Raw genomic sequence first — 24,384 nt, 5'->3', positions numbered from 1 at the left:
ATGTGTACATATATATACATACACATGAAAAACCCCCAGAATATTAATAATTAGCTCTTGTCTGGGGGGTAAGCAGATGAGGAATTCTATGGGTAAGTTTCATACTCTTCTTCGTTATCTTCAAAATTTTACTAAATGATCACGGCCTACTTTTTAACTGGCCAATAAAAGCTATTTCAATATAGAAGCTGCTGGAGCACAATTGGCCATCCTAGAACCTGGCACAGGTGATACCAGTCAGCAGGGTATCCCACCAGCCAAGGTACAGAGAATCCCAAATAGCTGTAAGCCCGTTCAAACTGGCCACAGCCCTTCTTCATGGAAAATGGGCTGCGAAGGCCTTATAATTAATATTCCCTTTTCTGCACTCTCAAAACTAGAGCTACTAGGCAGGTAGGGGTGAGTCAGGGGAGAGCGTAGGGGACCAGAGGACAGAACAAAGTGGGGGGGGGGGGGCACTTACCTTCTATTTCTCCTCCAGGGGCAGAGATTTTCGACATACTCAGGTAGGTGGTAGCCACGATGTCATTGTGGGTGAGGCGGTCCCTAGAATAAGGGGGCAGAAGGGGCCTGAACACAGGGGGGCGACTGCAGGCCACAGCCCACTCTGGGAATAGAGGGCCCTGGTTATCCGTCTTTAGGGGTGCCTGTCTTCACACTGGGTATGTTACTGAGGCCTAGTAATCCTAGGGAAGAAGAAACTGGAAAGAAAGCACTGCCCAAGACTCCTCTGGAGGGAACTAGTCCATCTGGCCAACCACAGCATCCCAGCAGCCAACCAACACTGGGCTGCCAGCCGGAATGTCTGGGGAGACATCTGCAGGTTGAAAGGAAAGAGGCCAGAGGCAGGAGCCAGGGCGAGGGAGCAGGAGGCTGCTCAGAGAGCCAGACCCCCAGACCCACGGAGAGCCAAGTTCTAGAACCTCAAGAAATACCCAGACCAGGAGAAAACCAGGCGACAGGGAAGAAACTATCTCCAAGGCCACGGTCTTAAATGAGCTTCCATTAGCTACTCCACAATTACACCTTATATCTGACTTTGTGTGGACGAAACAATTTTAACCTCTTTTATCTCAAAGGACTCTTTCAAGAGCCTGGAGGAATGGCTATTTTTATTCACCTTTCCATTCCACAGATGAGCAAGTTGAGGCTCAGAAATGGAAGGTCCTAGCCCACAGTCAGCCTGGAGGAGGGGCAGAGCCAGAACTGAAACCCTGAAGTCCTGACTCCTGGTCCAGTTCTCCTGCTATGGCCCATGCTACTCCAGTCTACAACAGGGGCGCCTGTCCCTTCCAGGAGGAAGACTTCTCCCCTCCCCAACCAGCATAGCAGACTGTGCGTAGGAGTTTGAGCAGACCGGCTATCATTGATAAGCCCATTAGCCAACAATATCCATGCAGCCTCTTCTTCCATGTTCCACACCTGCCCCCTTGACAATAATACATAGAATAGCTGGCATTTATTGAGCGCCTACGGAAAGCCCAGTGGTGTGTTAACATCGTCACATGAATTAGCTCCAACCCTCCCTTGGCCTATGAGGCAGGCCCTACCATTAGCCCCAATTTCGAACAATGAGACAGAGGTTGCCAAGATGGCAAAACCAGGGTTTGAGCCAGATATGCCTGACACGGGAACCAGAGCTTCGATTGCAGCAGCCTGCTGCTTCCTGTTGGGCTAGAGCAAGAGTTCTCAATCCAGTGATTACAACCCCGAGGGACGTCTGGCAATGTCTGGAGACAGTTTTAGAGCTGGGCGTTGGGGGGAGGGCAGTAGAGAGAAGCCACCATTGCTACTAAACAACCTACAATGCACAGGACAGTCTCCCCCAGCAAAGAATTTTCTGGCCCAAAATGTCATAGTGCTAAGTTGAGAAACACCAGACTGGGCCAGACCCATCTCCTTCCTTGAAATTTCCCTGGGTCCGTCTTCCTCCTGTGAGTACCTTGGTCACAGGCCTGCTTCCGGCGACAACACACCCAAGCCCTGTTGTGAAAGACACACTTGGGCAAGATGTCTTTATTTTCCTCTTAAATCTGATACCGATTAGATGCCTGATCTCTGCTGCTCCCTCCCTTCCTCTCTGAACTTCCCAGGGCGGTGATTAAGCCGATTTTAAAGTGTTGCATCCAGGCAGGGACTAACGAGAAGAGTGCATGCATTGTCATCAGAGATCTTCAACCATTTTCCCGATGAATGATGTTAATAAGCTCTGGAAAGTAAAAATTTCCTTAAACACTCACAGTGAGCTCATCAACGCCCGCTAAGTGGCAGCTGATGGCATCGGGAAACTGCCTTCACAACCCACCCCTGGGAAAGAGCGGCAGGAAGAGGAATCTCACCTCTCGTCTTACCTGAACCTGGAGAGAAAGGCAAGAAAATGGGAGGAGAGAGATTCTGTTTTCATGGGGGGTGGGAGTAGCTTTTTGAGTTTCTGTTCTTTAACCAAAAAAGCAAATATTAAAGAACTGAAGGGAAGATTAAGTTACAGGGAAAAGGCCATGTGGACCACATCGTTATTTCCAGGATTCAGGTAATAACAAAAGTTTATCTGCGTTTTTGGGGGGCGGGGGGCGGGGGGAGAGAGGAGCACTTCTCTGGGTAGGAACTTGCAGCAGCAGAACGCTTTTTTGGCCAAGAGTTGGGCTTTGGGGCTTGGGGGTTGCTTTTGGAAAATACAGCAAGTCTGAAAATAGACTCACAATAAAAATGCCACTTCAACCCAAACCAGAGATGCAACCACCAGATTCCGTAATGTGTTTGGATCGTACAGTGTGCTGATGCCTCTGACACAGCTCACACGGGCCCGGGCAAGGCCCGGCCGCCACACACACACGATACCGCACCCACATGCACGAGCGCATGCGCACCCAGGAGTCCACGCGCGCAGATCCACAGACACGCCGACAGCCAATCAGCCCCCATCACGCGGCACACTCAGGTGCGCGCATGCGCCGTGAGCAGAGAGGCCGAGGTGGGTCCAGGGATGGAGAGCTCAGCTCTCCCCCCCCCCCCCCGCCCCCGACCGCTGGCCGGTGGAACATACCTGCGGTCAGGGCCCTAGAGGCCTCTCTCCCTCCCGGCCCTCCTGGCTGCTGCTTTCCTCTCTAATTCCCACAAGCTGTTTTCTCTCGGCCTGGGGAACTGGCGCACACTTTAATGGCTCTGTGGCCTGGGGGTTTTCCCTGGTCTCTCATTACCCTCCTGGCTGGGGGTACCATGGCCGGAGACCAAAGGAGAACACGCTGGGAACCACACGGCTAAGACTTTTTGGGGGCAGAGAAAGGACAACTCTCTTTTTGGAAAGCCTGATGTATGGAAAGCCCTAGAGCTCATGCGTGGGAGCCCTAACAGCCCTCTAGGTGTGAGGGAGATTACACACCTTAACGCAGCACGGGCTTTGGGAGCTGAAGGCTTGGGTTCGATCTGGCCTCAGCTGCTTCCCAGTTGTCCCCTCACATAGATCACTCACTTATCTATAAAGTAGCCAGGGGTCAAGCTGTCATGCATATGAAACACTTGCGGGGCTCGGGGCCTGGCACACAGTAGTTGCTCAGCAAGTGTTACAGCACTTTTCTAAGATGTCCATGTGGCTCTTGTCCTCACCTGTCCAGAGGCCCCAAACCATTTCATGCTAGCAACCCATGGGAGGTGGGGTGGGCGTCACAGCCCATCCTCCCAAAAGCTCTGCTCTTTCCAGCTTCCTTGCCTTTGCTTATGATCCTCTCCTCACTGGAGTGCCCTCACCCTGGACTTATCAAAACCCCACCTTCTCCAGGAAGCCTTCCTGGCACCCCCTGCCCTAAGGTATCTCAGGTACTTGCTGGCTGCCCTGCTGTGCCTTGGAGCCTAGCTGTTGAGTAAGCTTCCCAAGAACAGCCTACACCGTCTCCTTCTCTGGCCTCCCAGAAGAGGAAACTCCCTTACCTGAAACAGATTCTCCCACTACATGCTCTGAACTGAGGGGAACTGATGGACCCAGTGACCCCTGAAGATAACCGACTCCAAAGACTCCAAGACTCAGCACTCACCAGTCCATGACGCGAATCCTCATTTTTTCACACATGGAGGGAAACTGAAGAGAGAAGAGAGAGGTGTTGGGGTGGAGTCCTTGCAAAGGAGGGGAAGTCCAGGATAAGGGCAGGATACTGGGGAAGCCGGGAGCCCAGGGGATCCCAGAATGGCCCCGATGGGGCAAGGCTCACCATGGCAGGCAGCGTGATGCTCTGGTTCCACTGAGGGTTGGCTGTCTTCTCCAGGATCTTGCTGCACAGCTGGAAGACACAGAGGACAGGTGGATGAAGCTCTGCGGGGCCTATGGACTCCCTCGGGGACCACCTCATCAGCCAGGGGCTGTTCTCTGTCATGTTGACCACCCTTCAAGCTGGGCAGAAGAGCCTGGGGGCCTTGAAGGCTCAGACACAGGGGATTGCAGAGAAAAAGTTCAATGGTAAATCAGACCCAGAGCTAGCGGGCATGGGATGTGGTAGCAAGGGAGTGTGGGGGGCATGGAGATGGATTGCCTGAATTCCAAAGCACTTCTACCCTTATCTCCTACCTCTGGCTGGAGGTACCAGCAGAGGTAGGAGGTGGAGGTACCTCCACTCCCCCACCTCCCATAAGGCCATGACACTATTGTGTGGGCCCTGAATCCAGACTGGCTTTCCCAGGGGTCCTACAGCCTGAGGCATTAACCTCTACCAGTCAGCCCAGACCACCTGCCCCTTTGGAAGAATGTGAGCCCTAGAAGATTAAAGATGGGGAGGAGGGCGCCTGGGTGGCTCAGTGGGTTAAGCCGCTGCCTTCGGCTCAGGTCATGATCTCAGGGTCCTGGGATCGAGTCCCACATCGGGCTCTCTGCTCAGCAGGGAGCCTGCTTCCTCCTCTCTCTCTCTGCCTGCCTCTCTGCCTAATTGTGATCTGTCTCTGTCAAATAAATAAATAAAATTTAAAAAAAAAAAAAAAAAAAAAAAAAAAGATGGGGAGGAGAAGGAGAGAGGGTAGCCGGAGGGCCAAGGTTTGGGGGCCAGCCACCAGCATCTGAGAACAAGAGAATTCAGCAAACATACAAATCCCATCAGCCACAGTCTGCCTTAGATTAGCCCTGCTCTTAAGACTGGACTTTCCACAATCAAGAAACCCAGCAGAGGTGGAAACTAGATCCAAACCAGTGGCTTCTGTCCCCACCTGTGCTTGGAATCCCGGGGGGTGGGGGGGGGGGTGGGGGGGGGGAGTGCAGCAGGGAGGGGCATACCCCTTAGCCAGCTCCAGGGCATCCTGCACCCCCCACAGGGACAGCAGGTAAAGACTCTATTTCAGATACACAGATGATGGGTTCGCTGTCCTGCAGCCTTTTTCAGAGCATTTGCTATGGGCCCTGCACTGTGCTCAGCAGTTCTGTGCATTATCTCATTTAATGAGCATCTGATCAGGGGCTCCAGTTCCTCCATGAAAGGAGGGTGCAGCCTCCATGGGGGGCCAGGACTTTGTCTCCATTCAGTCCACCCAATGCCAGCCCCTGTCCCCATCCTCCCCACCTCCCTGCGAAAAGAGCCCAGGCAAAGCCTGGGAGCAAGGGTGCATGCCAAAATTTGCTCCTCATGCCAGCAAAGAAAGGAGTAAGGACAGAAGAGAGGGACAATGGGCAGAAAGTGAATGAAAATTCAAAGGCTTGAAGGCACATAAAAAGACGCTCAACCGCCCTCATAAGAAAAGAAACACAAATAAAACCAAAAAACCGTTTCTCACCCATCACATTTATAAAATTCTCTAAAATCTGACAGCCCTCTACTGGCAAGGCTAGGGGGAAAGTGCACGCTCATATTTTGCTGGTGGGAGAAAATAAAAGAGCTCGACGCTCCAGACAGCAACTGACCACTATCTCTCCAAACTGCAAAGGCAAAAACCCATTGACTTACCAGGTCCACCTCTAGAAATTTATCCTGCAGTACCACTTGCCTCTGTGCAGAATGACCTGTGACGAGGTTATTCACAGCCGTGTGGCTTGAACTATCAAGGATATGGAACAACCCACGGGTCCAAGAGAGGCCAGATTAAACGAATGGTGGTCCCTCCCCACAACGCAGATCTAATCATCACAAGGGAAAACACATTTTTTTCTTCCCTTTTTTTGTATCTACATGAGATGATGAATGTTAACTAAATTTAAAATCCCTTTGCAATCTGTAAGTCAAGTCATCATACTGTATTTTGAAATTTATTCCAAAGGCTGTTCAATAACCTGAGAAAATACGGGCTTCTAAAAACGTTTACCAAACTGAGGAGATAGAGTTAATTCTTGTTACTGACTGTAGTTACACATTCTATAAATCACCAAAAACACTGAATTCGTGAATATTAAACCATTGCTCCGGGGGAATTTCAGGGTTAGGTTCCTACCAACCTCTGTCACATTTTTGTTAACTAATCAATATGTAACCTTGTTTCACATGTGTTACCGTTCAAAGATACCTTATTTAATATATACTGTGATTTGTTAACACTAAACACACGGTCAGCCTGTAATTCATGCTTGAAGGAAGCTTATCTAACGTATTTTCTCCTGAGGCACGTCCCAGCACTTTTGCCCATGAGAACCCCAGACAGCCCTTTGGCACACACAAGGGAGCACATTTTAAGCAGCAAAATCACATAAAAAGGACCAGCATGTGAACAACATGATGCCAGGTAGACCAAGAAAAGGGCACTTCTCTACAGGATGACAACTGAAACGAAAAGGCAGACTCACGTTGTTCGTGAGTCTCGGTGGCAACACACATCAGCCATTCCACACCAGGCGCAAATGATCATGAAGCACCATTCATGTAAATTTCAGGATTACAAATAAATTTTAGTGAGTAGGTAAATTTGCAAATATGGAATCCACACATAATGACAACCAATTTATTCTGATTCTAACTTTTTTTCCACCAGGGGAGAGGAGAGGGCTGGGAATGAAAGCAGTAGAGAGAAAAACATACTACAAAAAATACACACAAATGTTAACAGTGGTTATCTCCACAGTAATGTGGGGTACAGAAATGTGTTATTTTTTTTTTCATTTTCCTTTATTTTCTATGATTATTTACAATTTTTTTTAATAATCGATTGGTTTTCTTCTTGCATTCAGAAAAAAAGTTGTTTCAAAGTCTCCCACCCTATCCCCAAGTCCCTCTCCTTTCCTTCTCACCATGAAGTGTGTGTGTGTGTGTGTGTGTGTGTGTGTGTGTAAAATCTGGTATGGTTCACATCTTGGATAATAGTGCCACCAAGTGTCCATGGGAGGAAGTGCAATGAGGGTCACGCTGGGGTGGGTAGGCACACAGAAGACAAAACCCCAGGACTGCAGATTAGGTTGTAATGAGAAAAAGTGACACATGGGCTGGCGGAGGGAGAGGGACAAGCAGAAGGAGACAGACAGTAAGGGTAGCTGGAGGAGAGAGAGGCTGACACAAATATCTGGGGACCACCAGGGAAGTCCAACAGGCTAAAGCTTTCAGAAGGGAGGGGCTCAGCTTCCTCTGTCACAATAAACCCCTTCCTTCCTTCTAGGGGCAAAATAAGGGTGTGTAGCTTCTTGCAGAAGCCCAGTCACCAGCTTTTTAGAGTCCCTTGCCTTGCTCAGGTTCCCCTAGCTCATCACCTCCTACAGACATTTGCATCTACCTAGAAAAGCCCCCAGGGCCAGCCAAGGACATCTCAGAACAAAAAGACCTTGAGAGATCAAGGTGCCTTCGATGACCCAGGAGCAGCCAGGTGCCCTGGAGCTCTGAGACTTGGCCCCCAGAAAGCCATTAAATTTGAAGGCAGGTCCGGTTTGGTTCTCCCCACCATCAAAGCACCCTACCATTTTGGGGAATGTGAAATAAAAAAAATAAAAACAATCTTGAGACATGACTTTCCCTACCTGTCAAATTGGGAAATTAATCCCAGTCTTTAGAGGAAGTGTCCCACAAGCCTGTCCAGCCACATCTTCCCACTTCCTTCTCGCCTTCCTTCCTTGTGTTGCAATCCCTCCTGAGGCTTGATACAGGGCATCAGACCCTGATCCCAGGTCCAAACTAACACTGCACTTAGGTGAAGACCTGCGCTTGGGCGAGGACCCACAGTGAGCATTTACACCTCAGTGTGAAAGAGTTTAAGATCTGAGTTACCCCTCCCACATACATTTTCACTGAGACCCTGAGTTAGGCTCGGGAGAGGGGAACCAGCTCAGAGGGACCCCCAATGGCCAACTTCAGGACAGATCATACATCCAACACAGGAATGATTGATTTCAACCCACTGAATTAATAAAAAGTATTGAGTTCCATAATAATACTCAAAGGCACTAAGGGGGAGGAAAGCTCTTCTTTCCAGAAAAACACCAACTTATAAAGAGGGAAGGAATGATAATGAGAAAATCACCACTTTGCAACCCCAAGTAAATGACTTATTCGGGCAAGGAGGTCAATGGCTGCATAGACCATTAGGTAAGACGTTGCTGAGAAAAGGATATAAACCTGGTGCCAAGACATCACCCACAGATGACTTGCAAAGTACAAAAGGGAGCATGTATTTTGACAAGAGAGAGATCCGGAATCACCGTCTTAAGCAAATGATCAGATAGTCATCACCAGTGATGGGACAACCTCATACTGCTTCTTGTCATGATGCAACACAGTGCACCCAACGTCGTTACGACACATTCTTGTTGAAATACTGAATCTGAAACAAATCTAATCCTGAGAACTGATTTCCAGTTTATAGGAAATGCAGGGGCCAGAGAAAGCACCGGAAACAACACCGGAGGGAACAATCTGACAAATCCAGAACATGGACAAGTGGCCTGGGCTCTTCAAAAAGTCAAGGGGTGAGAACAATGGTTGGGGTAGGTGGGGAAGGTCAGGAGGGGTAGTTACAGAAGAGACTGTAGAGGCCTAAGGACCAAATGCAGAGCATGAATTCTAGCTGGGTCTTAGATCAGCACAAAATGAAGCCAGCTCCAAAGGACATTTTTGGGTTAATCAGAGAAAATTTATATGAGCCAGAATCTGCTAATATTAGGGAATGACTGTTCCATCTCGTAGGTGTGATCATGTTACTGTAGTTACAAAGAATTTTCTTCTTCTCCCTGCTGAAGCCTTTAGGAATAAAGTCTGCAACTAGGTTTCAAATGATTCAGCCAGGAAAAAAAAAAAGTATCTATATATAGAAAGCAAATGCAACAAAATGTTAGCAGTTGCTTCATCTAAGTGTAGGTCATACAGAGCACAGGGTGTTCATCCAAAAACTCTTCTAACTTTTCTTGATGTTTTAAAATATTCAAAATGAAGATTCAGGAGGAAAATGCCTATCACCTATATACAGGAGAAAAACTGGAAAGACAGGCACCAAAAATGAACATTATATGATGAATTATGGGTCATTTTATTTACTTTTTTCTGTAATTTTCAAAGTGGCCTAGTCAACAGGTACGTCAGTAATAAAAGAAGAAAAGAAACAACAGGTGGGGAGTGAGTCTGAGCATCAGAGAGGACACCCCCTCCCCCCCCACCTCAGGGGCCCACCTTTGTTGGTGGGATGGGCTGGCAGATGCCGGCTCCTTTTCAAAATGAATCTAAGAAAAGATTAAGTGAAAGGAAAATTGCAAAGTGCTCTACGAATAGGAACCCACACCGCCTCCATCACTACATCACTACATCACTCCATCACTACCGTCAGCTTTTAGAGTTTAACGCAAATTTTTAAAACTTCTCTCCAGTTGTCCTATAACACCTGCGGGCTGTCTTCCTCCGCCCCACTTCTGCCTGGGGAGCAAAGGGGGAACCAGCCTGGGACGCCCATCCTCGGCCACCCAGCTCAGATTCTCAGCCCGTCTGCTCTGCCCTGTTCCGATTTTCCCGTCAACCTCCAAGACATCTGACTCAGCTCTCCCAGCCCTGCTTCTGCGGCAGGTGGATTTCTCCGCAAGGCTGGCACAACCTCAGAGGGCCCTGCCCCCCACCCTTGCCAACTCCCTGCAGTCAGACACATCTCAGAGGCAGCCCCCTCGCAGGGGTTCTGGGCGCAGTGTGGGGAGGCAGTCTGCGCCCACCTGATCTGTCATTTTTCCCCACAATTTCTACCACAGTCTCTGCTTTGAGGTCATGGACTAAATAAGAACAGGTTCTTACCCACAAGTCGGAGAAACAAATGCTAACAGCTACCGGAACGGAATGGAAAACCGGCTAAAAGAGGTAGGGCACGGTGGGGCGCCGAGGACCGAACTAGTGCCTCGGGCCCGTGGGGGTAGGCAAGCTGGACACTGAAAGATGCTGGACTTTGTGGGGAAGGGACAGGAAGGACACGGGCAAAGGCTAGAGGTGTGACCAATAAGGGAAAGAAGAGACAGGGCAGACAAGAGGACACAAGGCCACTGTGTGAGCTGTGCAGTTTGTTAGCACCCAAGAGTGCGGAGAGGGAGCCCTTGTGGCTGAAACCCCGCCCAACCCAGCTCTCCAAGCCCAGGCTGCAGAGCTGCGCGTTCCCGGCAGGGGGCGCCATTTTCTCACTCGCACAAACACCGTTAAGAACTGACTTAGGCCAGGGAGATGTGGTCAGAAAGTTCAGCTGGGCAGGACCTGATCAGCCGGATTATACAGCTTGAACGTCATTGTACAGAGTCGTTTTAAGATAATTATTCTGGAGCCTTTTATGGGGAGAACCCAGAGAAGAGAATGAACGCAAGGCTGCCGTGTGGTCTTGGGAACAGAGGACAGTGGGCAGAGGGGAGGGAACAGCCTTGGGACATGTTTGAAATCCAAAAGGGTGGGGGAGGGGGATGTTTGTTGGAAGGATGTCAAAAAAGAGAGAAGAATCAAGGCAGGCCCACGTTCTCTGCCTTTGGTACCTGGGTAGGATGGAGGCTCCTGGGAGTGGGGCAGGTGGGGCAGATGAGTCTTCCACAGGGCCCAAGGGGCACCAAGGATGCACAAAGACCTGGGGAGGTCTGGGGCTGAAGAGGGTGTCAGAGTGAAACAGAGCTGTAGGAGTCCTCCGCAGAGGGGCAAAGCTGAAGCCTGAAGCCTGGGAGAGCCTATGGGACAGGCAGGAGAGGCTGGGGAGGGCCTGCCTGGGGTGGGCTGGAAGGGGGCCCACAGGAGCCCCAGCAGCAGCGCTGCCTCTGGGCACAAAGGCCAGCTGCAAGGAAGAGAGGTGTGAGTCATCCCCAGGTCCCCCACAGAGTGGACTTTCTCTGCTCAACTCCTGCCACAGCTTTTTAAAAATAATCATTATGTTTCTACCACTTTTTTTAAGCACCCCCATCTTTACACCTTCTCTGGTTTCCATGCCAGTGCTTAATTTTCCCCCAAACACTCTTCTATCTATCCGCTGCCTATCTGTCCTCCCCCTGTCCCTCGCCCATGTGTCCATCCCAGATACTGAAGCAGACCAGAGAGCCAGGCCTGGATGAGTGTCTCCCCGTGTGCCCCCCAGTGAGCCCCCCGCCCAGGTGCACCTTCTGATAGGGCCGCACCAAGGGCTGCCTGTGTGCACCTCATGTCCTTTACTCCGCTCAGCACCATCCAGGGGGACCTCCAGCGGTCCCCTCCGGAGAGAATGCCCCTGCTTCCTTACTCCTTACCATTTTCCCCGCAAAGCTGACTTCCATGAAGGGATCCACCAAGTTCTTCTTGTTACTGTCAAAGCCGAAGATCTGCTTCACGTTGTCCATCACGGCGTCATCCACTGGGAAGAACACGCTGGTCAATGCCCGCCGGCTATCCAACCTCCAAAACCTCACTTTCCAGCTACCTGTCTCCCAACAGTCTTGGGACTCTGAGAGAGAGACGCTGTGACATCTGTGACAGCCTGGGGACTCCCAGAACAGCAGCCCCTGACCCTGCCCAAACAGCTTTGTTCACCAGCCCCTGCTCTCAAGGACTTTCTGAACAGATCCACCAGATGAAGCATCTGCCTTTAGCTCTGGTCATGATCGTGGGGTCCTGGAATCAAGCCCCGAATTGGGCTCCCTGTTCAGCAGGGAGCCTGCTTCCTGCCTCTCACTCTCCCTGCTTGTGCTCCCTCCCTCTCTCTCTGTCAAATGAATAAATGCAATCATTTTTCAAAGAATTTTAATCTATGGTGCTCCAAACCAATATTTTACTGAATTAGTCATATTATCTATAAATGTATATACAGACAGACTGATAAGTGCCTATGTGTATTAATGGTTGGTATAGATATCTACGTGCATATGAAAGAGAGGAGGGACAGTTAGAGGTTATACACCAGCTGCTGTCTACATGAATACAAAAGATAATAATTAGCAAATATTTTTGTCTTATTTACCCACCTACTTCATTTTATTTATATTTAAACAAGCTTGCAGAGAATTAAATATAAAGCACATTTACCTTGAGAAAAAGCAAACATTTCTATTCCCCCAGTCCCCTGTGGGAGCTCACCAGCCTCCCTTCTGCATAGTTTCAACCAACAAATGAAGAAGGTTATTAAGCATGTATCTTAATGCCCATTTACTTTCTTAAGGGTTTTCCCCATGATCTGGGTACCATTAAGCTTGTACAGAAGGAATGCATTTCTTTTATTGAGTCATTAGTCAAAGGATTGAGCAAACCCTCAAATAATTAGCTTTATGCAAGATTTATAAACAAGGACCGAAGTTGCAAACACTCTCACTGACTCTGCTATGGACAGAAACATTTGATGAGGCTAATAGATCCTCAAAACAGGGGCTCACCCTTTAAAAACGACCCGTGTGTGAGCCTTACTCCAAACCCAGTCAGTGTGAAACACCGGAGGAGAGGTCCCAGCGTCTTTAAAGGCCCTTTTAAAGGTCCCCCGGCAGTTCTAGCACGCAGTCTCCATCAACACCCAAGACTTAGAATATTCAGCGTGATTCCCCCAGAATTTACTGAGCCCATGGGATCGGGCCAGTGCAGGGCCAGTCGCTGGGAGAAACCAGGCATGGGTCACCCTGTCTCTCTTGGGAATGTGGCCACAGGGAGTGTGACCCACTGTCCCAGGATGGAGGGCCTGCAGCGCTGAAACTGGGACCATCCCAGGCAAACTGGGGTGATGGCTCACCAAGAGGACAGATGTTTTTCATTTGTGGAGACACTGAGGCCTTCTACGATCTAGTGACTTTTTCCCCAGCCCAGGGGCTCTGCTCCCAATCTCAGTCTTGGGCCTCCAACCCAGGGAAGACGCCAGACTCACTCTGCGGTAAGTCCTCAGCTCTGAAGACCTTCAGGCAGAAGTGGGCTCCTCGAAGGGCCACACCAGTTGGCCTGAGCAGATTGTTTTCGATGTCCTCCTTGTCTTCAGAGGGGTCCTTTCTCTCCAGCTACAATGCAACCAAATGTGATGCCTTTAAAGAGTTCGTGAACACAATATCTCCCCTTCTTCACCCAACACCCCCTAAATGATGCATTCTGAAGAAAGGTAGCTTTCGCCCTGCTATTAACGTGTGATCTCAGGCAGGATCCTTCCCCCTGAGACTCAACTCCCTGACCTGGACAGTGGAAAGAGTAACACTGACCTTGCAGACTGCTGGACAGATCAACTTCAATAATGTGTAAACACACATGACGGGCATTCAAGAATCTTGATTTCCTGCCTGCTCCACCCATTCATAAGAGTGCAGAAGTGATGGGTCTAAGCTGGCCTGTCTGTCTTCAGTAACATGTGTTCATTCACTCGGCAAGTGTTTAGTGTCAGTGAGTGATGACTGGGTTGTGCTGAAGTGGGAGGGATGCAGCAGTGAACAAGGTAGACAGAGGTCCTGCCCCCACAGAGCTCACCATCTCACAGTGAAAGCCCACCTTTAAGCAAGCTCCTGTCCTGCCATTCCACTGGATGGAATACAGACCCGATGGTGGGAACTGCAGCAACCATATTGGACCATGAGATGGAAGCTGCATGATGAAGACAGCAGAGAGAAGACCAGGAGCCTGCATCTCTGGTCATTGCGGGAGCACCGTGCCAGCTCTGGACTGCCTCCCCAGGCACTTATGAGGGACAGAAACACACTTCAATCTTCCTTAATGCCTATTATTCAGGGTATCTTTGTTACAGCAGTTGAACCTGTATCTTAATTCATGCAAGGGCCCAGGGGAGATGTGAGGGGACCGTGACCTCAGACTCTGGTCTTGGAATGGGAGAGAGAAGTATGCTCGGAGGTGATCCTGCCAAGAAGACTGACCAACCACGTGCATGTGGACTGACAGATGTGGGACTGAGGGTTGAGGAATGAAAGGCCTCTAACTTGGGAGACTGAGGGGATGATGGTGCCATTTCCTAAGATGTCACCTAACACAAGATGGGAGCGGTCGTGGGAAGTGAGCAGCAGATGAACACGAGTTTTCCTATGTTAAGTTAGAGGGGCCTAAGGGACATGTTTCTGTGGCTTTATTACTCAGCAACTGAAACTGAGTGTCTAGAGCTCCGAAGATCCAAGCTGGGTCAATATAGGAGCCTCCTGCGGACAGAGATGGGCTCCATGAAAGTGAGGGTCGAGGACACGGCAAAGAAGCAAGCAAGGGAACTTTAATGAGCCACTGAATTTGAAGGATCCATAAAACAAACAAACAAACAAACAAACAGCAAGAATCAGGAAAAATCACCCATGCTAAGGGAGAAGAGAATTTGAATTAAGTCACGGGCTCTAGAATCAAAAGCTGTGGAGGAACAGAGAGGATTAATAGCAGAGAAGAGCCCCTGGAGGTTGGCAATGGGGACCTTCTAGGCTTCAGGGAAGGAAGACAGCAGGAATCCTCATGAAGAGGAGGAGGAATGAGCAGCTGGGAGAGGAGGAAGAAGAGGTACCCCACGGGCTCCCTGATGAAGTTGGTCATGCCTGGAAGCAAACTGCAAGCAACCTGGAGAAGAGCGGTGGGGAGAAATGAGAGACGTGGGCGAGGGTGTTTGAAGGTAGGGAAATCCTGAGCCCGGTACAGGTCTAACGGCAGAAGAGAAGACACCAGGAAGAGCAGGGAGAACAAGATGGCGGAGGACTGGAGCACAGGGCAAAGGAGGCAGGACGCTGGGGACGTAAGAAAAGACAAATGAAGTCAGGAATGAGGACAGAAGGAGCTGCAGGCGTTTCTATTGTTCACCACTGTGCAGCTCTGCCTCTCTCAGGAGGCAGAGAATGAGGCTTTGGAAAGAGAGCAAAGTCTGGAAATAGCACTGTGGCAAATGGGACAAGGAGTAAACCACACTCAAGTAAGAGAAGAGGTTGATGGCACCTATGTTCACCTAGCCAGCACCTCCAGGTGACTTCTGCCGCTGAAACTCACCAAGGAGTGGTATAAACAGTGAGGGATGGTGGGGTCCTGAGGTGTGGCAGGAGACCCCTACTTTGGGGCCAGGAAGCATGTGGTGAGAGCTGTGGTGGAGGATGGCGTTCAGGCTGGGGGAGGGGAGAGCATGGCAGGAGGGCGCTAATGGATTGCGAAAACCAGCAGAGGCTGGGGTGAGGAGGGGCTTCTGTAACGCCAGGGTGGAAGGACTGTCTTTCAGCAGGGGTGACAGAGTGGTGGAGAGAGGGATTTCTGAACTCAGGGTCTTAAAGGAAATAAAATCAGATGTCGGTGGCTCATCAGTGAGGATATGTCACACCTCAGGACAATGGCGAAGGTGAGAATCGGGAAGCAGGGACACCCCTGGACCAGCTCTGCCTATGGGGGGTGTAGGTGACAGCCTAGAGAGAGAGAAACAACCAGCAAAGCAGCCTGTAATTAAAGGAGGAGGCCATGCTGAGGTTGGGAAGAGCCACCGGCCAGAAGGCTGCAGTGGGAACACCGAAGCTGGCTGCTCCTCCCGTTCCAGAGCCCACGGAGAGTCAGAGCCGAAAGTACGGGCTTCTGTCTGAGTTGATTTCAAAAGAAGTAGCTTCTTCAGGAAAAAGCAAGGTTCCAATTCATAGGAAGAAGAGGAAGAAATGCTTTAGAGATGGGCGATAGACTCAGAGATGCCATGAGAAGGAACAAGACGGCATGATGTTTGGAAAGACATGCTACAGAAGGACAGGACGGGACTGCATGGGACAAAAGAGAGGGACAGGTCTCTTTAGGTGGGGCTTGCCCACTGGAGCTCCATCAGTCCCCACACAGCACAGAACACTGCACTCTCCATCCCCTAACCCCCTCCACTGTGACTTTCTGAGCCCTTGTCATCAGCCAACTCCTATTCCTGACTCTCACAGAACTTGCCCTCTGCCTCCTACCACTCTTCTCCCCTGGAGCTCTGATTTCCCCACTCTTGCCTCTCCCTCTCCTCTTGGCCATCCCAGGCTGGGAAGAGAAGGCCACACCTTGCATTGGCACCCCGCCCCATCACTCCACCATGTCTTTTATCTGAGGACCCCATCACCCCATGTGCCACTCTCTCCCTTGGTTCTCACTGACACCATCCACCAAGCTGAGGACAGGTGCTCACCTTTCCTTCCTGACTTCACACCTGCCTCACCACTTGCCTATTTGATTTCCAATTCTCCCATAAGATAATCCACATCAACGTGGTCAAGTCATTTGCCAACACGGTTCCCTTCCTCCACCAGCAGCTCCTTAGTCTCTCCTTCCCTTCTGCTGCTAGAGGTTGGTCACATCTGGAACCTCCAGCCACTCAGGGCCACTCCTCTAGCAAAACCTTGACCCCTGAAACCCTTCTCTGAAGACAGCTTGCAACCTATCTGCCTCCTCCAACCTCCCACTCACACAGAGCAGAGCTCCCAACACAGCTTGGCACACAGCAGGTGCTCAATAAATGTGCGCTCCCTACCCCTCCCCTATTCTCCGTCCCCCTCACCAGCTCTAAGCCTTGCACTCCTGCACCCTCCCACCCAGCACCACCAGCCATGTCCCAATCTCCAAGCTACCTTGGCCCTGCGCTTTCCCTAGTCCTGCCATCCCCACACCAAACACCTCAGGCTGTCCGCCCACCAACTCCAGGTCTCTGAGTATAATGACCTTCTGCAGAGCTAGGCGCTCTTGCGTCCTTCCATTTACCTGGAATTAACCCTTCCTCCCTCTCCCACGGCTACTCCCAACCTTCTTTCTTGCCAAACATAAAAAGATGCTGATACCTCTCCAGGTCTGCACACCTATCTCATTCTTCCCATCTCTAACTTGAACTTGACTTACTGGTGTGTAAAGATGATAATGGTATATTCTCAGGCGATAAAATTCAACTTGGAGTAGAGTATAGAGAATGATCTCACTTTTGCAAAAAAGAAAAATACACAACAATTTGGTGGTTGTCGGGGGTTGGGGGAAAGGGGACTGGAGGAAGGGGGACAATGTGTACAAACTTCCAGTTATCAGGTAAGTAAAAGTCATGAGGATATAATGCATAGCATGGAGACGCTAGTTAATAATTCTCTGTTGCACATTTGAAAGTTACTGAGAGAATAGATCCTGAAAGTTTGAAACTTCATAAGGCAATGGATGGTAACTAGACTTACCCTGATGATCATTTCACAATGTATACAAATAATGAATCATTTATTCATTATATGACTGAAACTAATATAATGTTGTATGTCAATTACATCTCAATTATAAAAAGCAATAAAAAAATATAGATGGGGCACCTGGGTGGCTCAGGTGATTAAACGTCTGACTCTTGGTTTTGGCTCAGGTTGTGATCTCGGGGTTTTAAGATCAAGCCCTGCATTGGGTTCCGTGCTCACGCCGAGTATGCTGGGACTCTCTCTCCCTCTCCCTCTATCTCCTGATAGATGGAGGAGCAATGTACTCACAGGCGCTTCATCTCCAGGCCCCAGAACACAGAGGCTTGCTTTCAGGTAACCTCTGGCTCCAGCAGAGAAATCGTCAGGGTCCGAGAGAAGCAGCCACTTCCTCAGATAGGCATGTCCTAAGAGAGACAACATCCATTAGTGAGGGCAGAGTTGGAAGGACCCACCACGTCCAGACCCTGGGGCCAACTACATTTGGGTGATGAGGAATTTATTCACAGGGACATGGGGGCCAGACTTTGAGTGTTCATGTAGGGCAAGAAGAGTCTGCCAAAGCTAGACCCCAGGCCATTTACCTCCCTTTCAGGAAGTGACTGGACCAAAAGCCAGGGTGTGAAGATATCTAGACTTGTTATCAAAATGGCCCACCTCTGTCAGAGGGGACTTCATCTCCAACAACATTTGCTTGGGGCCTTCCAAATTTAGCATCCCTGGCTGGGCCAGCCAAGACCCATGAGAAGGTTTGATCTCCCTGAGGGCCTAGTTGACTTGGAAGATGGAAGCCTGCCTTCTCTTCTTTCCTGCGGCTCTCATCTCCAGGATCAGACTCTACCTCTAAAGTCTAAAACCCCCAAGGGAAAAAGGCGATTGTCCCAAACGGCTGTTCCCAATAGCCTCCAGAACCAAAATGCAAGGATATGGCCAAAGGGATGAGGACGTGACTCACGGGGCTCTCTGTAGATGGTACCCACGTCCATCTGAAATTAAACCGAGAAACACAAGTCAAACTCTTGCCCTTGGAGTGTTCAGTGAAAGATGGTACGTTATGCTATTTTATTAAAAACCATGCTTTGAAGATCATTTGGAGACACGGAGAAATGGTCATCAGCTGACGTTACATGGAAAAAGTGCAGAATACATGTTCAAAGTTTGGCAAGGTTCATCAGCGCATAGGAAAGAACGGGCAAAAGAAACACAACAGAAGGGTGATTGTGCACTCTCTGGCTGGTAGACTTAGGTGTTAGCTTTATTTTATTTTCTTATTTTTTCCTTTCCTATATTTTATAATTTTCTATAAAAAATTTTTTCTATAAATTTTCTATAAAAATTCATAGATCAATGGAACATGGATGGTCGGGGAGCTTGTGCATGGGGATAGCCGGAGATATGTGAGAACTCTGTACTTTCCACTCTAGTTTGCTGTGAACCTAAAATCGCTCTAAAAAATTTGATCATGAATTACTTTCATAATTAGAAAAAAAGAAAACAATTTTTTACCTTAACCTCTGGGTTCTCAGACTACAGATATGCTTCAAAGATTAGAGACGCAAGACATGGAACCCCATTCATTACAGAATGACCCAGGTCCGATCCCATTCTTTTTTGATAACTGCTTTTCCAGAAAAATTGCCTTCGTTTTTTATCTTGTGACTACTTCCCAGAGAAGGGGCCATATTTTATTTCGATAGCAAGAGGAGGTTAAAATAAGCCTGTACTCCTTCCCATTTGATAAATGCCTGAAGATTCAAAAATGAGAAAATCAGTGAGGTTTGCATTAAAACACCATTCGTGAAGGTCTCCATTGCTAGCTACCTGCCTTTACTTCTGAGATTTGTTGATGCCTCCCTGGGAGCTGAGTCCTAGTCGGCGCTTGGTTCTCTAAAGTGCACTCTTCGCTTCTGTACTGTATGGGACAAATGGGGATGGGAAGGGCAGGCTCCCCCGTCTCCCCTGTGTCTCAACCTGATCCCCCTGGACTCTACATCTGGACCCCACTTGCAAGCCAGAGCACCGGTGTCACCCTGGCCTGAGTCAGAATTAGGGGGAAGGCCACCCAACCACCAATGTCACTGTCTGCCCAGATATAAGGACAGGTATGAATCAGAATAAGAAGCCAAATGCCCCTGTTGGACATAAGGGAAAAGATTTCCCTCTCCACTCTTTCTGCCAAATAATTTACCTTGGAAACCTTATAAATACAAGTATTTTCTCTGCTTTTTCTGTGGGAAGGGAGGGGCAGGCCTTCAGCACAGGCCTGGGTCCAAGTTGTAAAAAAAAATAAACCCTCATCACAAAAATGCAAGCTTTTCTGTTTCTCCCTCTGGAGAAAGTCAGTTAGCTAACACCAATGGTCAGCCCATCACCAGGTGGTGAAGATGAACAGTGCTTGGCGAGGGCGCTGTCCATCGTCCGCCGTGAGGACTCCTTACCTGTGAACAGGTAAGTGGTGGGTTGTAAAGCATTTCTCAGTGGTGTAAAGGATTTCCTGCTGCCTTTACAATCTCCTAGTGGATAGCCTGTCATGTGCCTCACCTTCTGGATTCATACGTATCCAATAATAAAATTCTGTTCTTTCTCTACAACCTCTGTGGAGAGGATTTTTGAGTTTGGAGATTTTGTCTTGCCCTTTTTTTTTTTTTTTCACTGTATTTCCCAACACTGACAAAGAGGAACAGGACCCCCAAAGTACCAGCCTCTGCACATTACCTACAGAATCTCCAGTAACATGAATTAGCAATAACTAACTGCTTTCAAAAAAAAATACATAATTACCCGGAATTCCCCAATGAGAGCATCTGTCCGGAGAGAACGGGAGTCTACCACCTGGGAGAGGGAGATAAATTAAAACTCTCATTTACAAGTAAATGTTGGCCCAGACAGGACCCAATACAACAGCTCTTCCCTCCCAAACAGTAACAGCCAACACTTAGAGCACGCACTCTGTTCCGAGACTGCTCTGAGCAAAGTTTAAACTCACATGAACCCCCTGAGTAGGTACTATTATTATGCCCACTTTACAGATGAAGGAACAGAGGCCCAGAGAGGCTACAGGACTTGTAGAGCATCAACAACCCCTAAACGACAGAAGCAGGTGCAGAACCCACACCTTCAAAAAATAAACCATACTGCCTTCCAGAAGAAAGACCAAAAAAGGATGGGGGGAGAGCTGAGGCCTAAAGAAAGAAGCTCTTAGCCAGAAACAGGCACATGGGCAAACAAAATAAAATAAAAATCGGGGTCTGCAGCGAGAATGACTTCAGAACCCTGACCTTTGGCCCCGTGGGTTGTGCTGGGCAGTGGGGGTTCCCCACTCTGCTGTTCCCTCCATCTGAGCTGCCAAAGGCATTCTGTGACCAGCAGAGCTCGGTGGTGAGCCGCACCCGTCACCCGTGCCCTGGGCTGCACGGCTTCTTCCTCACACTCGCTCACACTCACACTGACAGGTGCACACACATGTGCACGCTGATACACGTGGCGTGCAAGTGAGTGTACACATAACCCACAGAGGAGACTGATTGCTGAGACATACCGTGATAAAGATGGGCTCCTCGAACAGCTCCGAGGGAGAGTCAAACACGTTGAAGAAGAGAGTCTGTGATTCGGGGCAAAAGGGAAACAAATGAGTGCCTGCCGACACCGCGGGCCAAGGAGAGGGTCAGCCACTGCCCACAGCCTTCAGGTCTGGTCCACCCAGAAGTGTGGACTGAGCTCAGCCCAATAGAAGGCTCTGGGGATTCCACAAGTTCTGGGGTATCCCACCCTTGACCTCACAGAGGTTGTCATCTTGGTAGGGTGGAGGCTGGCCCTACGGTGTATCAGAGACATGGAGCACTGGGAGCCCAAGGCAGGAAGAAGAGCTAGAACCACCCCCACCCCAGTTCCTCAGATGACCTACTAGGGACCCAGCATATCTCTCGATTCAAAAACCAAATGGACTGTCCCGTGTCTGCTATGCATTCCCAATTTGGAAGGGCCAGCGTGGTCCTCGTCCTTATACCCGGCATCTCCCACCTCATTGAAGAGCGGGCTGTTTCCCTTGTGGATCCGTGTCCTCTTGGTCTGCCCAGCAGCCGTGACCTTGACCACAGGCTTGATATTCACCCCTGGCAGCTGGCGCCCCTCGATCACTTGCACCCTGATCTGAAAGCCAAGAGAAGCCATGAGCAAGAGGAGGGGGTGTGTCCTCAGGCCCCAGGGGAGTCGGAAATCTCAGGGACCATTCTCACTGCTGGCTTCTGGGGAAGGGTATTAAAAAGGTATTAGGAAGAGCATTATAAGAGCAGTCATATTTTTCTACCAAGGTTCCTTGCATCTCTAAAACCCCATAGTTCCGCACAAGAGCTGCCAAGCTGCCCCAAGGAAGCTCCCAGCTCTAAATTCGAGGGCTGCGCCAAGGACCCACAGCCCCCCTCATTCCACGCGGCCGTTGGGACAAGCCTTCCCTCAGACCCCTTGACCCCTTCCCTCAGACCCCAAGGCTTCCCTCAGACCCGCACATCCAAATGGCCTGAACATTCCTCACTGACAGCTCCCTCAGGGGCTGAACTGACACAGTGAATTGATCCCACTTTTTATTCTTTATAAGATACAATGTTTTCTCACATTTTGAGAAATAAATTAAGAGTTTTCTCTATTGAACTTTAAGTAGAGAAAGGTTTCAGGAAGATCTGTGCTTCCAAATTTAGGCAAAATATTTAAAAACATGAGATTTAAAATACAAGAACAATTTTCATGGAAAAATACGATGTTTACTGGTTTTAAGTTTCAGTCGACATTTCTTTATCAATGGACTGAACAATGCTATTCTTTAATCTGTACTACAGAAGAATATATTACTAATAATATCGGGAAGGTAGATCCATGATTTTTTATTCTCTTCATTTTCCTGTATTTTCTGTTTTCAACAAGAAACATATATTAATTTTCAAAGGAGAAAAAAGCAGTGAGTACATGACTTGGGAATAAAAATAATAATGTCAGAATTTTGTCTCTCAGGCAAATACACAGCGGTTACAGCTAGTACTTTCACTTAAATTATCAAGATTTAGAAGTAAAATGTATTTTTACAATTTGTGGCACTTGGTAAAGAGCTAAGTTTCCTGTCTTTAACTTTAAAAGTAGTTCTGAAGAGCTCAGTATCACGAAATGCAACTGTATCAACATGGGAAATTTCGTAGAAAAGAAAAAGAATAAGCAAAGGACCAAAATTAAGATGCAAATAAAACAGGATAGGTTTTTGGATTAAAATATGCCTGAAGGTTCATAGTAATGGCTTATTCTGTGAAGAGCTTGAACACGCTCAAATTCTACACGGCCTTCGGAAGAATCCATGGGTTTAAGGAAGGACATGGATCAAGAGAGAAAACAAAGAGCCAGACAGAGCTTCCTTGTCTGGGGATCTTGTTAAAATGCAGATTCTGATTCAGCAGGGCTGGCAGTCTGCGTTTCCATCCAGCTTCCAGGTGCTGCTCCTGCTGCTGGCCCAAGGACCACACTATGAGAAGCCAACAGCTAGCTAGCTAGATAAAGCCTTGTTGGAATGCATGGGACAAATGTAAAGATGGGCTGAATCTCTCCAGCGTTCCCCGCAACCTTTTTTGCAAAGCACAAAACCAGGGGCCTGTGTTCTGAGGCCACAACGTGTGACCTGCTCATTCTGCATCTGCTGGGGACCGGGGGAACCACAGACTCCTGACTAAAAGAGCTCCAGGCTGGACAGACAGTACTTAAAGAGGAGACTGCGGTCAGAGAGTCAGCCCATTACCTGGAAGTCCTGCGGTTTGTCCGACAGTAGCTTTCTGGGAGTGGGAGCACTTCTTTTCCTCTTGCTCCCGGGGTGGTAGGGAGGCGGATGAGAAGGTGGCTTCCTTGGGGTGGTGGGTGCCCCGGGGCCTGGGGCACCGCTCTGATCCAGTGATGGCTCTGCCTCATCTCCCGTGAGCCCCTGGTCCTCGGTGTCCTCTCCTGTGTCTGGGCGGAGAGGCTACTAATAAGGGCTGGTCCCTCTGGCCTGGTGCTTGGGACCCTACCCAGCCAATGGAGGAGCCAAAGGGCTTAGGCACGAAGACCCACCACCCACCTCCCCTCCTGTCAGTGAGCCAGGATGGATGAGGGAGAAAGAGGAGCTTCCAACAGCTGAGATGGGAAGGTGGTCAGTCCAGTTAGTCAACAGGAAGGAAAGAAATGGCCCTAGCCCTCCCCACCATGTCCTACAGGATCAGCGCCTTTGACCACCTTGTCCCAGGTCCCACTCTGGTGAGCTGACAGATGGCAGCAGTGAGCTGGTTACAGGCGGTAGGATCAGGATCAGGAGAGCCTGACCCGGGTCTCACCGGTGGGGGCCAGCCACTTCTTTCCAGAGTTTCTCGTGTCCACGGTGCTGTCACTGAGCAGGGACCAAGTCTCAGCCCGGCTCTGTCCCCCACCTGGCATAGGGGCAGGGCACAGCCCCAGGAGACGAGGAAGGAGCTGGGTGAGGGGAGCCAACCTAGGGCACCCCCACCCCCTGGCTACCCAAGCCTGGCAAAAAATTCAGAAATTGTTCCCGTGTCTGCTGAAGACTGTCCCTTCTCACCACCTTCCTGACAAGACTGGGGATTTGTGACCTTTGGGAGCTTTTCCTGCGTAGCCGGAACCCTAACACAGTCGGACCCACCTCCAAGGTGGTTCCAGAGCCCTCGGGCCCTTCACCCCCCATTCTGTCACCAGGAGCACCCCTTCTCTCTGCCCACCACCCACCCTCCCCGGGAACCTACGCCCCAGTCCAGATTGCTCTCCTCATCTCCAAGCTCAGACGACGTGGAGCTTCAACAACGTGGCTGGGCAGGGCAGGCTCAGGGCACACCCCGAGCAGAGGCGGAGGCTGCTGGGGTTGAAGGCAGTGTTTGCCTCTGGCTCCCTTCACCCAGAGAGAAACTGCAGTCTCT

The 24,384-nt window shown here is 49.6% G+C and overlaps 1 protein-coding gene across 21 annotated transcripts in view; it reads right to left on the bottom strand.

Moving 5' to 3' along the window:
* The window catches only part of DYSF (dysferlin), a 204,191-nt gene that overhangs the window by 129,239 nt on the left and 50,568 nt on the right, over positions 1 to 24,384 (bottom strand). For 11 of the 21 annotated variants that reach the window (XM_032352420.1, XM_032352430.1, XM_032352426.1 and 8 more), the window contains 12 exons: positions 23,791 to 23,883; positions 23,223 to 23,428; positions 21,470 to 21,598; positions 20,988 to 21,050; positions 20,231 to 20,281; positions 18,405 to 18,435; positions 17,741 to 17,856; positions 13,198 to 13,324; positions 11,603 to 11,706; positions 4,203 to 4,271; positions 4,029 to 4,072; positions 464 to 546 (listed from right to left, as the gene is read on the bottom strand). In XM_032352420.1, coding sequence (XP_032208311.1) covers positions 464 to 546; positions 4,029 to 4,072; positions 4,203 to 4,271; positions 11,603 to 11,706; positions 13,198 to 13,324; positions 17,741 to 17,856; positions 18,405 to 18,435; positions 20,231 to 20,281; positions 20,988 to 21,050; positions 21,470 to 21,598; positions 23,223 to 23,428; positions 23,791 to 23,883 — 1,116 coding nt within the window. The remainder of the gene's footprint in view (positions 1 to 463; positions 547 to 4,028; positions 4,073 to 4,202; positions 4,272 to 11,602; positions 11,707 to 13,197; positions 13,325 to 17,740; positions 17,857 to 18,404; positions 18,436 to 20,230; positions 20,282 to 20,987; positions 21,051 to 21,469; positions 21,599 to 23,222; positions 23,429 to 23,790; positions 23,884 to 24,384) is intronic. The other 10 variants (XM_032352429.1, XM_032352432.1, XM_032352437.1 and 7 more) reach the window with 1 other exon arrangement.

This window comes from Mustela erminea, chromosome 7 (assembly GCF_009829155.1).
Source record: "Mustela erminea isolate mMusErm1 chromosome 7, mMusErm1.Pri, whole genome shotgun sequence".
NCBI lineage: Eukaryota > Metazoa > Chordata > Mammalia > Carnivora > Mustelidae > Mustela > Mustela erminea.
The sequence above is the reverse complement of the archived record's forward strand: the minus strand, read 5'-3'. Positions and strand labels throughout refer to the sequence as shown.